General features: G+C 46.5%; 1 protein-coding gene and 1 long non-coding RNA gene across 2 annotated transcripts; one reads left to right on the forward strand and one right to left on the reverse strand.

Moving 5' to 3' along the window:
• Positions 1-9,229: 9,229 nt before the first annotated feature.
• LOC136009264 (uncharacterized) lies at positions 9,230-9,921 on the reverse strand. Its single transcript, XR_010610448.1, has 2 exons — positions 9,819-9,921; positions 9,230-9,711 (listed from the first exon to the last, which is right to left on the reverse strand). It is a non-coding gene; the product is annotated as an uncharacterized LOC136009264 (long non-coding RNA).
• A 415-nt stretch (positions 9,922-10,336) lies between these two features.
• On the forward strand, positions 10,337-11,999 carry FOXQ1 (forkhead box Q1). The gene has a single exon (XM_065669293.1). It carries the CDS (start codon positions 10,601-10,603, stop codon positions 11,828-11,830), a length of 1,230 nt encoding a protein of 409 aa, XP_065525365.1. The 5' UTR covers positions 10,337-10,600; the 3' UTR covers positions 11,831-11,999.
• The last annotated feature ends 1,928 nt before the right edge of the window (positions 12,000-13,927 follow it).

Raw genomic sequence — 13,927 nt, forward strand, 5'->3', positions numbered from 1 at the left:
CTGTAAGCCTTAGGCTTCCTTTCAGCTAACAGATATAGGAACTGCAAAATGCAAATCACCTCAGGTACTACAAGCACCTGCTTTGGGATGAGGTGATGACAATTCCCTGGTGTGACAACATATGCAAGCATTTACAATTTCAGGCAGCAACCCTGAGAATTCACTATCTGCAAAGCAGAATCTACATATTTAGGAATTGTTAAAGGTACAAATTTTCAGTTCAAACTCAGTACTATGACTTCAGTTCATAGGTTTTCTTCTTGCCTATGAATTTCTCTACCTTCTCAAAATAAAGCCACCCTCTTTAGTGCTGTAACTTTACAACTTTTTAATACCTTAGCCAACAGTTTTCTTGTGTCAGACTGAAATGGTGTTTATTAATATATATAATTTATGTATACTTAGGCTGTCAACAGATCTTACATCTGGAAGGGAAAACTCACAACACACTGAGAAAGACAGTTTCCCTGCAGTGTTGTTGGGCAAAATTATTCAGCCTCACTGGAACAGAAACCCAACCAACACATCCCAAAAAGTATACTGCTGAAGATACCAACATACCAACAGTGCTGCTCTTCCCTGTAAAGAACAGATGAGCACCATAGCACCTCATCAAAGCTTCAAGATGTGAAATGTTATATCTTGAATGTGCAAACTAAAAGGAGCCAGGACTTGGACTCAATAACTGGCATGTTATTATCCACACTATTTAACTAAGCAACAAGCTTCCCGACATGGGCTTTCCCCTATAACTTAGTACTTTCTCACACAACACTTAAGCATGATTCAGGAGATGACATGGACAAAGGACAGTTCCCTCTAGACTATACGTATAAGGCCACTTCTTTGGAAGGAAGAGAATATAGCCATACGGACACAAGCCTGCAGGGGCAAAGACTGGGTGCTGGCCTGTTTTATTTACTAGTGCTAAGATAGCCATAAAGACCGGATGGGACATTGTGGGCATCTTTAAGTGTAAGATTAAGATTGTATCTGCAAGACTCACCATACTAAGACTGTGATGTTTCAAATACTAATGAATACATTCATGCACAAGAGTAATTTTCTCAAATTAATTAGGATTACTCCTATGTATAAAAGTATGCCAGCGTAGGTGTTTGCAGAAGAGGTTTTGGAATGTCAGTCATCATATACCCATCAGTTAAAGTACACTCATAAATGCTTTCGCTTGGAAGATTGTATTAACCTTAATATAAAATACATGTTTTCTGGGTCTGATGACTCAGGAAGAACTTGCAAGTCTATACCTCAACCCATTAATCTTACATAAATAAACTTTCGCCTTGTGAAAGGGAGTCCCATAGCAATAATAAATAGGGATCTTTCTCAACCATAATCAGATTCTGTAAGAAACATTTAGAAACATTTAGATTAATTATTTGTTGCGAATTATTCACTTAGCTCTGTCTCTTCAATCAAGAAGCACAGCTCTATTTCTTTCGGCAACATGAGCTAGTGTAATAGAATACAGAGTTTCCACACTTAACTCTCATATCCAACACCATTTAATTAAAGTCTCAACTGTGAATAGTCATGAGTCTGGCCAAAGTTTTGAAGGCTTGAATTCAGGCCCACTGGAGTGAAGGCCCTACCTATTCAGTTTGCCTCTGCACTTGACTACGCCCAGCTTCATCAAGGAGCCAACTTTTAATGACAGTGCATTTAAAGGCGAAAGTGGGGGTAAGAGGGCACAGGGTCTACTATTTCATATCCTACCTTCAAAATGAACTCTTTCCAAATAACCAAGATTTACTTACAAAGAATTGATGGGTATTTAAAGTAGCATGGTGAGAGGGCATTTTTCCCACAACACTTTGATAACTCTTAAAAGTTTTAATATATGTTGCGCTTTGCTAAGTTTCTTGGCATTGACTCTATTTCAACTGAAGTAAAAATGGACTGTCTTCCAAACCTGTATGGCTTAAATAAATCAAGTTATGAAGAAGGACTCTTGTAAGTGATGAGTAAATATCTCCGTAGTCTGATCTATCAACGTCAAGTGCCAGGCACTTCTCTGACGGGAATACTGAAGTCTGCAAATCTTTGAAATATCGTTCTATCTTCTTGAAAACCCCTCTGTACATCATTCATGCTCTGTTTCTGCTTCAAAATCTCTTATTCTTCACAGTTGCTGTAGATTTTCATTGCACTGGGGTATTGGGGGGGAGGGAGGAGAGATTTTGTACAGAAATTGCAGTTAGAAAGAGACATACTCCAAGAGAGAAAGTGCAAATGAAAGAAGATTGCTTCCAAAAGGACCATGGGAAATGAAAACCCAGAGAACTCCCTAGCCTCAGGAAAGCTGTAGAAGTGAGTAGGCCAAAAAAATTCCACCAGCAGAAGCAGCCAAGTAAGAGGTCTTTGAGCATCCTGGAAATTTTCTAGAGTCTCAGTAGAACTGCTCTACAATGTGCTCTCGGTTAGAGCTATCTACTCCAATTTTCTCCACATCTCTATCTCTTCATCTCAGCTTTGTTCCAATTCCCTTTTCCTTTTCCTCTGCTACATTTATCCTGCTTGCTCCCATTCCCTATAGGCTTCCCTTTTGTTTTTTTGTTTTTACAATGAAAAATAAAAAGGTTCTGAAAAGTCATTTCCATCATGAAAATATGTCAAAAAAAACCCAATGTTTTTACAAGAGAAAATGATCCATGTAAAAAGTAACCCGAACAAGCAGCTTTGTGTCACAGCAGTGATTACAAGCCCAGAGAAGTCAAGATACTGTGTGTGCTAAGCTCCCCCAGCACATGCATACTTATTCCCTCCTCATGACCCTGACCTATAGGTAAGTAGCCATTACGTTAAAGCAGATTCTGAGATGTTTGGTAAGACCCGGTCTTAATCAAACAAATCAGGACTACTGACAGATTTACAGGGGAGAAGGTACTGGGTGTGACCCAGCAGAAAATCACTAACAGACAGTAAACTGGCTCAAGTCTGTGGACTATGTTTTACTTACCAGTCTTGGGCTAACACCCAGGACTTCTTTCCTTGCAAAGGTATGATGTCAGGCACATGGCAGTTCTTGAGATTCTGTATAAGCCAGCATTGCCAGAGGCTCTATGCAGGTGTGGTTAACAGTTATTTAATGATTCTTCACAATTGCATGTATCTGTCTGAACATAAAAACAGTCTGATCATAATCTTTCTTTTCACACCATGAATTTGTCCTAGTGTTTCCATCCCTGCAGGTTCTCAAATGCCTGATCACAGTTATTACAGACCTGAGATTCACGAGGTCGTTTCAAACCATTCAGAAGCACTTTGCTGTCCTGTTGGCTTGGTAAGGTGAAAAGACTGAAGCAGTATATTTAATACAAATGCTGCAGCTCTTCACTTAAATCCTGTAAGTTTGGCTCCCTGATGACTCACAGGACTCCCCTCCCTTCCCCATATTTACACACTGATGAAAAGTACTGTTAAGTTTCTAAAAAAAAATATAATAAAAAAAAAAAAAAAGAAAATCAGAACACTGGCAATTCCTGGGAAAAGCTCTCAGTTTTGTTCCTTTCTCCAGCAGTGGCACAAGCCTTTATTCAGCATAAACACTAGTACTGTTCAATTAGTTAAAATAATTTTGAGTGATAGTTTGACTGTTTCTTTTCCAAAAGGTAATAGTTTTCCTAATTAGTCACTTGCTTTGATAAGGCACTGACTTTTACTCTAATCTAAATTAACAAGACTTTATCTACCTGCATCATTTAAACACGCCCTACTTGCAAATCTGGTATGACTAAAACCCAAGACAAGTGTTTGGTTTCATTTTACATTTGCTTCAAAGTGCCCCACTTGGAGGTTAATTATTAATCTACTCAAGTCTATGTAAAGGTTCAGGGAAACAACTAAGTTAGTAGGCAGAGCAACAGTGGAAGAATTGGGAAACCCACGTCCTATTCCCAGTTTAGATCATACAAGTTTGGCCTAGACATTTAAAACCTGTGAACCTTTACTTACAGAACAGAAATAGCAACACCCTCTGCACAAAGCACTTTGACATGTTTAGGGAAGAAACTTCACATCTGTGAGGCAACAGTATGTTTGCACACACCTTCAAGAGACTGAAACTCAGCTAATCCCTTAAGAGCTCATCCAGGAACAGGAGATGAGATACTCAGCTCATGCAACTCAACAAAACTAATGATTTTGTCAGATCTGCAGCAGCTGAAGAACCAGCTCCTCAAGCTTTTACTGCATTTCTCTGCCATCTGACAATGTTGAAAACACAGCTGATTTCTGGAACACAGTTTGGAGGCTACTCTGCAGTACTGTAATAGATGTACCCTCAGTGTAACTATGCTATATGTCCCAGAAGTAAGCAAGCAGCAGCACAGACTAGATCTTCAAAGATACCAGTGATGTTCTGGAGCTGTTCAGGGGATAGAGGATTATATCAAAATGACTCAACAGCTGATGATTTAGAATTTGAAGCAGGGAAGGAAAAGCGAAAACAGAAAATGGAGGAACACATACATAAGAGACATAATCTGGGGAAGTTACTGCCAAATCCTGCCAATCACCAGAAGACCTGGCCATCAGGTGCCTGCACCTATTATAAAGCAGTTGGCTTGGTCTTTGGGAAAAAAGCAGAAACCATTTTTTTTTCACCATTATTTATTCATAGATTTGGCTAATGTTTTTATAAATCATGGGATTCCAACCAGAAATAGCTTTCTGAAAACAAAGCAAGAAAAAAAATATCAGCCCAGAAGAGCATTGAATGCTTTCTGCTGTTCAACTGGAATATTATTGGCAAGGTAATTCACTTGTTAATCCACAGTGCTATAAATAGTACTTTAACTTAGTTGAATGGAAACATATCCTTCATATCTCTAGTCACTTGTTTACCCATGTAAAATATATGTGGTTTTGAGTTGGCTTAGGTGTACTCCAGGAAGGGCTAGCAAAGTTCAGTGACTCTCCCATCACACATTCAAAGCCCTTCAGCTCTCAGTTAATTCTACTGCACTTCTCTTAAAAAGTTCTTCACTCTGCTCCATCAATGCATGGACTTCAAGGCAGTAAGAGGCTATTGTAACAGCTCAGACAAAAGTTTGCTCATATCATGGGCCAGTGATAGCAAGCCTCTGGCATCAATATCAAGTTTGGCGCCAACAGATATTTGGTCTGGCACCAGCAATTACAAGCTATGATGGTTTCTTTTTAAGTTTGCTTGGCACCAGTAGCAAGAAACATTCCCTATTCCTGGCAGAGAGCCACAGAATTCCACCAAATGGCTTCTGCATCATAACTTCATAACAAACATAACACAACATAACTTCTAATTGTGGTGAAGCCTGTCTCTTAGCAAGCAATTCTGTCCTGACAATTACATCCGAACTTACCAATACTGTGCTGCCTTCCAATACCAGGTTTTTTCTTCCTGTAAGAATAATCTCCTTGAAGATGGACCCATAAGTCCAACACCATTTGAATTTTCTCTCTCTTGGTGCAGTTACATGAAACCAGGTAAACAGCTATGAGAAAAGCTGATGGGAACAGTTACTAAAGTCATCACAAAATACATTGTAAATACTGTGTTGACTTAACCTCGCTCCTTAACCTGCGCTCTTTTATGTCATGTACTTTCTCAGACTGCAGACCTGGAATATATTCTAGACAGGTTCATTTTACGATGATGTGGAGCTCCATTCAAGCCATTGGGGCTTAACATAGAGCTAGTAAAAAGATAATTAGCTACAAATTACATGAGTCTCAGGACAGACCAATATCCATTTTGACAGCTCCTTTCTAAATGGCACAACCCGTCTCATAAGGCCTCATGGTGAATACCTCAATGGACACAGTACAGGACAAGGACTCTGAACAGCTCAGTTCCACAGACAGGGTTGCAACCAACTTCCCAAATGATTTTCAGGAGGATTCCCTTTCACTCCTTTCTGCCTATAAAATCAGATTGCTCTGAGATCTCTGGGTGGAAAGGATGGTGTAGGAACCAGGAATTATTTCTCTGGTACTAAGAACTAGTAACAACAGCAGTAATGTCGTCTTCTTCACAGGAGAAAACTTGTCCCTGCCAAAATCTGTTACAATCCAGTACACTGGAGAACAGAAATTTGCTTATAGACTTTCTTTATGGGACATGAAGTGGGCACAGAGAAGAAGTGATAGTAAGATCTCAGCATGGGAAGATTTCATTCTGAACTACAGCTCCCAAGAAAATAAAGACTGCATAAAACAAAGCTGAAATGGAACTCCCCATTGTAAACTCAGCTCTTAGTACCTGCCAAAAATACGAGAAAACCTCTGCCCACACGAAATGGCTGTCCTTGTGCAAAAGTGCAAATCAGTAGAGTTCCAATGTGGCAATTCACACAAGCAAGCATTCTGCTTCAGTGATCAAACGTTTCTTCTCAAGGTTTAAATGATTTTCCACTAAGCTTCTTTCTTACGGCTCAGTCTCTAGCTGGATTTCCTTTAACCATAAAAATATACATAGTGCAATTAGCCAACCTTCACAGAGTCTGTAGTTCATTTTATGCATGCTAGGCACATCTCTTGCTGTGAGCAGCCCATCCAAAGAGAACTCTTTGAACTGGTCTGTGGTTGCTCATGTAGTGTGTTGCATTGTCCAATTTCATCATTCCTGGCAAGGCAGCGCACTCCTGGAGCTTGCTACAGGAGGAAGAGAAGAGATGATGAAGCGCTTTGTCCAGCTGGTGTGCCGGACATCTCAGATGTACAAATAAGCTTGCCCACCAGTAACTATAGGACCTTCCCTGTCACCACAGACAGACTTCCATTGACCAGTTGTGCCTATATGATCCTGTGTGGAAGCCCTCTCTTATCTAGGTAGCAGTCTGGAAGGAGAGAAGGCAGAAAAGATGCTAAGAAAGGACTGGATGAAAAAAAAAATGAATAAAAAATAAAAGTAAGACCATAGCATGACACACCTTTGCACGATGTTTGCTGAAATGTTAAAGCAAACCATGGTTTAAAATACCATGGAGACGTTCTGTTAGAACTGGATCAACCAAAAATATACCCACAACCACCAGGCAGTGCAGCATTTTGCTACATTTAGTAAGGAATATTTTTAGAATTCATAGCTCGAGCAAACCACAAAGGACTACACTGCTCTATCTCCAAATACCCGTTGGCACACTCTTACTATTTCTGAATTAATGAGTCAAATACTACAGAAAATGGGCAGCAAAGTTGAGTGTGTCATTTTCAAGCAACCATTCACATTCCTCCCCTTTGTCTCTGACTAGGTACTGTTTTAGGTAGGAAAAGTGGGGGTCATACATCAAAAAAAGTCCTGCTCTGCTGCTTTAGAAAGGAAGAGAGATTTCATTTCAGAACAAAGAATTAGATTTTTTTCTTGACATTGCTTCACTAGAAGTTTTTGGAGGTTTTACTTGGGTGATGGGGGTGGAGTGCTTGGCTCTGCTATAATACAGCACATCAAAGTGCTTTTGATGTGAAGTTTACTTAACAGAATCAGTTTTTCCGATGATTGTGTTAATCTTTATAAACCTGAAGGCGATACTGTGCCTTTTAAAAAACTATAGCAGGAAAAGACTTGAGGTTACATATACTCTCAGTGGTGAGAGATGGGAACAGTTGGACTATTTCGACACTTCTTACAACTTCGCTCGTTGTTTCATGGGCAGCAATAGCAGTAGTCTTGACACAGCTCTCACGCAGGCCAGGAAGGCTCTATTTAAACCATGCACAGTCCTTCACATCAGCATCTTCATTTGTTTTCTCAGGTAAGAGCCACCACAGATTTCAGAGACCAGTTTACAACAGGCACTCGATCAGAGGCAGCAAAGGGGCTCTGAGCCACAAGAAGAATCAGTGTTGATCTTAGAAAAGGATCCCTGCTCCCATCTGCTAATATCTATCTTTGTATTATTCTGAGCACAAGCTTCTGTCCCCTCTTAAATCTCGCAAAACCAGCTTTGCCATCCACTCCTAGTCTTGAAGTACGGCTGTGAAAAAGCTTCTGTTATGTCTGACGTGTTTACCTACAGCATTTGAATGACTTTTTAAGTTCTTTGAATAAAGATAAGAGACAATGTGTACATTTTCCACACAAATAGTGGAACGGTAATAAAATAAACATCAAAGGTAAGCTAGCAAATCATCACTACTTCACTGCTATTTACAACAAAAGCAGGAAGAGGAAAAAACCTACCCTCGCCATTGGCATCATCTTAGAAAATACAAGTTTTGGAAGGAATGATAGCTTTTTCCCATACCCTGAAACATAAACATTGGCACCTACAGCTAAAGCAACCCTTTACTGAAAGATCTGTTTACATTACATGGAGACAACAACAACAAGGAACCAAGAGAGGTCTCCCTCCTCTTACTTTTGTCTTTCTGAATCGCCAGTTTCTGAACTGGTACAGCTTTAGTGAGAACAGGAAGACATCAAGCCTATTATCATTAAAGTCAGGAAGAGTATGACCAGAAGGACAGAAGAATCTCTCCTTTTTCAGTATTTACTATTTAAAACTCACACAGACGGAAGAAATGGCAAAGCATTGAAACAAAATGCAGGTGTGTGTGGGAAGGTATATTCTGCTCAAGAAAGATCGAGACAAAAACCAGCGCTCTTTGTTTCTTCTCTTGGTTCTTTAAACCTGCTTTTTTCTCATGTTCCTCTCCAACACTCTTCAAGAGCCAGACCACAACGGTGTAGTCCTAACCAGAGCAACTATGCATTAAGTATTTATCCTAAAATAAGGTCTGATTTAGAAAGACTGCTTTTGGAAAATATGGAGCAATCCAACTCTTACTCCAGGACACAAAATTCAAAATGTACATATGAAAAATAAAATATAAGCACCACACTAGATTTCTGCTGATGTTTTTGTTTTGTTATTGTTTTGCAAACGCTAGCACTACTGCCGCATGAAGTCAAATGGTGTTTTGCAATTGCCTTTGAACAGCAAGCAGCATAGGACTGAAGAGGGAGTTTTCAGAGAAGCTATTACTGCATGGCTCTCTTCACTGAGTTGTTCTCACCAGCATACCGTGGAAGGATGCAAAATCTCTGGAGGGTAAGACCCTGACAATTTAAACCTAAAAAAACAACCCCCAAAATCATGACGAAAGAAAAGTGTCCACGTGAACTTACATAATACTTTTGCCCCAGGTTTTATGGAAAATCTGTAGATCCATAATGTGCAAAGAAACGTTATAGCAGCATAGCTATTAAATAAATAGATAAAAACAATCACAATAAAAGGTTTTATTGGAGAGTGCCAGTGTCAGAGAAGCTACAAACACACCATTCAAAAGAGATGAAGCAATGCTACTATATACACGTTAACACACTTAAAACTAAGGTTAAGGTTTCGACTAATTTTCTCCTAGCAAAGCTCATCGTATTGCCTACCTGTTCCCATTTCACCCCTGCACGAGGTATGGTCATGACAGAAAGGACGAGGGGCCAGGACTGAAACGACATTGTCTGGCTACATAAATCATTAGGAATTCACAACTGCGAAGCCGTGCATTATTTTCCAACAGGTTGTTGAGCTGTCACATTACAACTTGTTGCTATATACAGCGCTATTAAAATAAATCACTGCATGTAACAGGTTCTGCTCTGCCACCTATAAGTCATTCGGCAGTTTACACCTGGGAGGCGGGCCCAGCTCCGCGAAGTCGTGCCGAACTGCGGCTTCATTCGAAATGCCCGGGAAGGGGAGGGACCTGGCAGGAGAAAATACAAACAAGTTTCGTAAAATAACTTTCCAACAAGACCACGCTGTCATCTCAGCTAATTACGGCTCTGATAGCGCTTATTAGCGCATACCCACCTTTGCTACCTTGCTTCTCCACCCACCACCCTTTCAGATCTTTGTCCTGGCTCCGCCTCTCGCCGGCGTTATAATGGGCTGGTCTGAAAGTGGTGGAGAGGCACAGAACCACAGGGGAAGAGAGAGATAATGACAATAACACTAATAACCCTAGTAACCCTGCTGCTGCCCGCGCCGCAGCGAGAAGTCAGCCCAGCGTCCCGGCATTGACGGGGGTCAGAGAAACAGGACGTCCCCAGAGAGCTCCCCGCGCCGGAGAAGCGCCGGACGGTAACATCGGCAGCGTCCTGAGGAGTACCAGGCGCGGGGGGACCCAGAGAGGAAACAGCTCCAGCACCCGCCTGCTCGCTCCGGCTCCGCGGGGACCTCTTCGCCCGTCTCCTCCGACTCATGAAGCAGCGGGCGTAACGACCGAGAAGGACAAACAGGGGGGCGGAAAGAGAGCGAGCGCCCCGGTGGGGGAGAAGGAGGTGGAAGCCGGAGGAAGCACCCCGTTCTCCTCGCCGCCGCAGGCGGCAGGGTACCGACGCCTGTCCTCGGCGTCTACCGGCAGGGAAAGGTCCAGTCGCCTGCCAGCTATCCCTGGCAGCCGGGTGAGGCGGGCGCGGAGCCCCGCTGCCCTGCGCTTCCTGCCACGGCGGAGCTGTCCAAGCCGGGGCGGGTGCAACCCCCCCCGGGTCGCCTAGCTGCTCCCCGCCGCCCCTTGAGGCCGCGCCTAGGGACGGGGGTCGCGCCCGCTGAGCGGAACCGCCGGGTGCGGGGGGGCCGCCGACACCGCCGCCATGAAGCTGGAGGTGTTCTCGCAGCACTACGAGGACAAGCTGAGCGCCGGCAGCGATCAGGAAGGTAGCGGCTCCCTCTCCCCGGCGCCGGCTGAGAGCGAGCTGGGCTCGGACGGTGACTGCGCCGCTAACAGCCCGGGTGGCGGGGCCGGGCAGCCGGGGCAACCCCCGCCGCCACCCCCCGCCTCGCAGCAGCCGCAGCCGCCTCCCGCCGAGAGCGGTAAGGGGAAGCCCTACACGCGGCGGCCGAAGCCACCCTACTCCTACATCGCGCTGATCGCCATGGCCATCCGCGACTCGGCCGGCGGCCGCCTCACCCTAGCCGAGATCAACGACTACCTGATGAGCCGCTTCCCCTTCTTCCGCGGCGCCTACACCGGCTGGCGCAACTCGGTGCGCCACAACCTCTCCCTCAACGACTGCTTCGTCAAGGTGCTGCGCGACCCGGCGCGGCCCTGGGGCAAGGACAACTACTGGATGCTCAACCCCAGCAGCGAGTACACCTTCGCCGACGGCGTCTTCCGCCGCCGCCGCAAGCGCCTCAGCCGCGCCGCCCCGCCGCCGCAGCCCGCCCGCCCCGCCGCCGCCGCCCCACCGCCGCCGCAGGAGGCGGCCGGAGCGGGCGCCGCGTCCCCCGGTGGATCCCCGCGGTGCTGCTGCGCCTCCACTCCGTGCAACTGCGGGCCGGGCTCCGCCGCCAAGGAAGCAGCAACGGCGGGCAGCGGGGCGGCGGCGGGCGGCAGCGGCACCAAGTTCTCCAGCTCCTTCGCCATCGAGAGCCTGCTCCGGCGGCCGGCGGGGCCCCGCGCCGCCCCGCAGCAGCCGCCGCCGAGGCCCGCCCGCCTCCTCTGGCCGGCGCCCCCCGCGGCCCCGCACCTGCTGCCCGGCCCCTACCCGCTGCTCCCCTACCCACCTGCCGCGCAGCCCCCGTCCGCAGCCGCTGCCCTGTACGGCGGCGGGCTCCTGCAGCTCTGCGCCTACGGGCTGGGCGAGCCGCCGCCGCCGCTGCTGCTGGGGGGCGGGCGGCAGGCGCTGTCCCAGGGCGAGCCAACGCCGGCGGAGCGGCCGCGGGCGCCGCTCTTCCCCGTCGGCCTCCCCAAGGGCGGGCGGGGGCCGCCGCCCGGCTCCCCTCTCTACGGGCCCCTCCGGCTCGCAGGGCCGCTGCAGCCGGCGGCGGCGGGCAGCTCGGCCGCGTTCCACCCGTACGCTGTAGAGACCCCCCTGGCTTGACGGAGCCCCCCTTCTCCCCTGCGAAGGGGCCCGCCCGGGGAGGCGGGGAGGGGGGAAGGAGGACGCTCTGGATCCCGCACTTTAACTCCAGAGGCGACCAAAGCCTCCAAGCAAAAGCCTCGGTGACTGTGCCTTAGTGACATGACAGTGGGGTTAACTTAAACCAAAAAAAAAAAAAAAAAAGAGAGAAAAAAAAGAGAAAAATTTCGAAAAATCCCAAAACAACTGTCGGTTTGGACATAGCCATGAGCCTCAAGTGCTTCTTACTGTTGGTTGAGACTACTTGACTTCGGCCACTCCCTCGCCACTTGCTCGCCACCCTCCCCCTTGCCGCTGCACCTCCTGCCACTAAAGCCTTGGGCAGCAGCGCAGGGGTGCGCTGTGCGCCTGGGGGGATGGCCGGAGGGGCCGGGGGCTCCTGCCGAGGCGAGAAAGGGAGGGGGCCGGGGGCTGCTGCAGAGCCGTAGGTCTGTACTGCAAAGCAATGCATCACTGTGCCAAAAGAAACCTTTTCTCCTGTCCGGCAACTAGCATTTCGTGGGAAGGGAGAATATTAAGTTATTTATAAAAGTAGTGTTTTTAACACAAAGAGAGTGCAGCTTTTTTAATTAATTATTGTTCTGGGGGGTTGGGGGGCGGAATGGGACAAGGGCTCAAAGAAATGTCAGGCGTTGTCTTCTATGCTGGTTGGCGTTGTACATTTAAGGCCAAGACCGCCGCTACTGGAAAGAGAAATTTTGTTTTTCGTATTTTATTTTTGTGTTTGTATATAATGTATGTGCGTGCGCATTTTATTGACGCTCGGCCACACGGTTTTCTCAGCCTCTTTCCCCCTTCGTTTTTTTTTTTCTTTCTCCTCTCCCCCCAAAATAAAAGCTGCCCCCCTAAATAAAGACGGTAATTAATAAGGAGCAGAGCGTGGTGTTTGTGCTGGCGTGGAGGGAGGGGAGCCTACCGATCGCCTTGCCCGGGGAGCGCTCGGGCTGCGGGACAGCCGGGCCGCCCTCCCGCTCCTCCCCATCCGTCCTGCATCCTCCTCATGGGGGCAGCTGGGCCACGAACGGGCCCATCTTGTTTTGACTGCGGGAGGTGAGAGAAGTCCTCCTCCTCCTGGGCTGCCGCCAGGTTTTTTGGAAGTCCTTTGCTCAGCCCCGGAGAAAGGCTAGCGAGCCACAGGCAGGCGGATTTGCAGGCAGGTTGCCCGACTTAGGGGCAGCCTGCAGAAGTCCTGAGCATCTGCCTTCCTTGTTTATTATTATTAGTATTTTCTTCTTTTTTTTTCTTTCTTTTGTTTCCCCCAAGGGACACCAGACGAAATGTAAACCTGTTGTTACCCCTCGATCCAAAGAAAACTTGCTTCGGGAAGGTCCTTGGTACGACCGGGCTCCAACTGCTCCCGGCGGAGGCAGCCCCACTGACCCCTACAGTGGGTGGAACTTCGGCAGAGTGATATGTTCTCGAATATCTGCTGGTCATAAGCAGCTTACACACGTGTTACGTTAAGGCTGATTCGTCCTGTCAGAAGTGATGAGGAAACCCTCAGGAAGACTGAGTTGGAGAAAGGAAAGGATGGGGTTTTAACTGCCGGTGGTACTGAATTACAATTCAGTAGCGTCTCCGGGCTCGAAGAGCTTTAAACAAACGCCGAAATGATAACTCGGGGCTTGTTTGTCCGTTTGTTTGTTTTAATTAGAAAAGGATAGCAACAGGCGGGATCTTTTCCCCTCCAAGTCTTCTGTAAGCGCAGATCACCTAAACAAACGGTGACAAGCGGAATTTGGGGCGCTGGTTGTCCTTTCTTTTCTATTTATTCTTGTTTCGGACCCTGGACTTTCTTCCCCACCTCCTTTTCCTTCAGTGCCGGGATTCAGCTGCTGAATCCCTTCTATCCTGCTCGCAAAAGCTATGGCGAGTAGCGAAGGTTTGTTGGGAAAACAAAGCTTCAAACCGAAGAGTCTGCTGGCGAAAACGCCGACTTGTTTCAATAAAGCTCAAGCAGATTTCACGGTGCGTTTAGCTCAGACCATAACATTCATCAGAACATTGCGAGAGATTAGTGACTAATGTATGAAGTAATCCAGCCCTTGAAGGAATTGG

The sequence above is a fragment of the Lathamus discolor genome, chromosome 2, assembly GCF_037157495.1.
Source record: "Lathamus discolor isolate bLatDis1 chromosome 2, bLatDis1.hap1, whole genome shotgun sequence".
Lineage (NCBI taxonomy): Eukaryota > Metazoa > Chordata > Aves > Psittaciformes > Psittacidae > Lathamus > Lathamus discolor.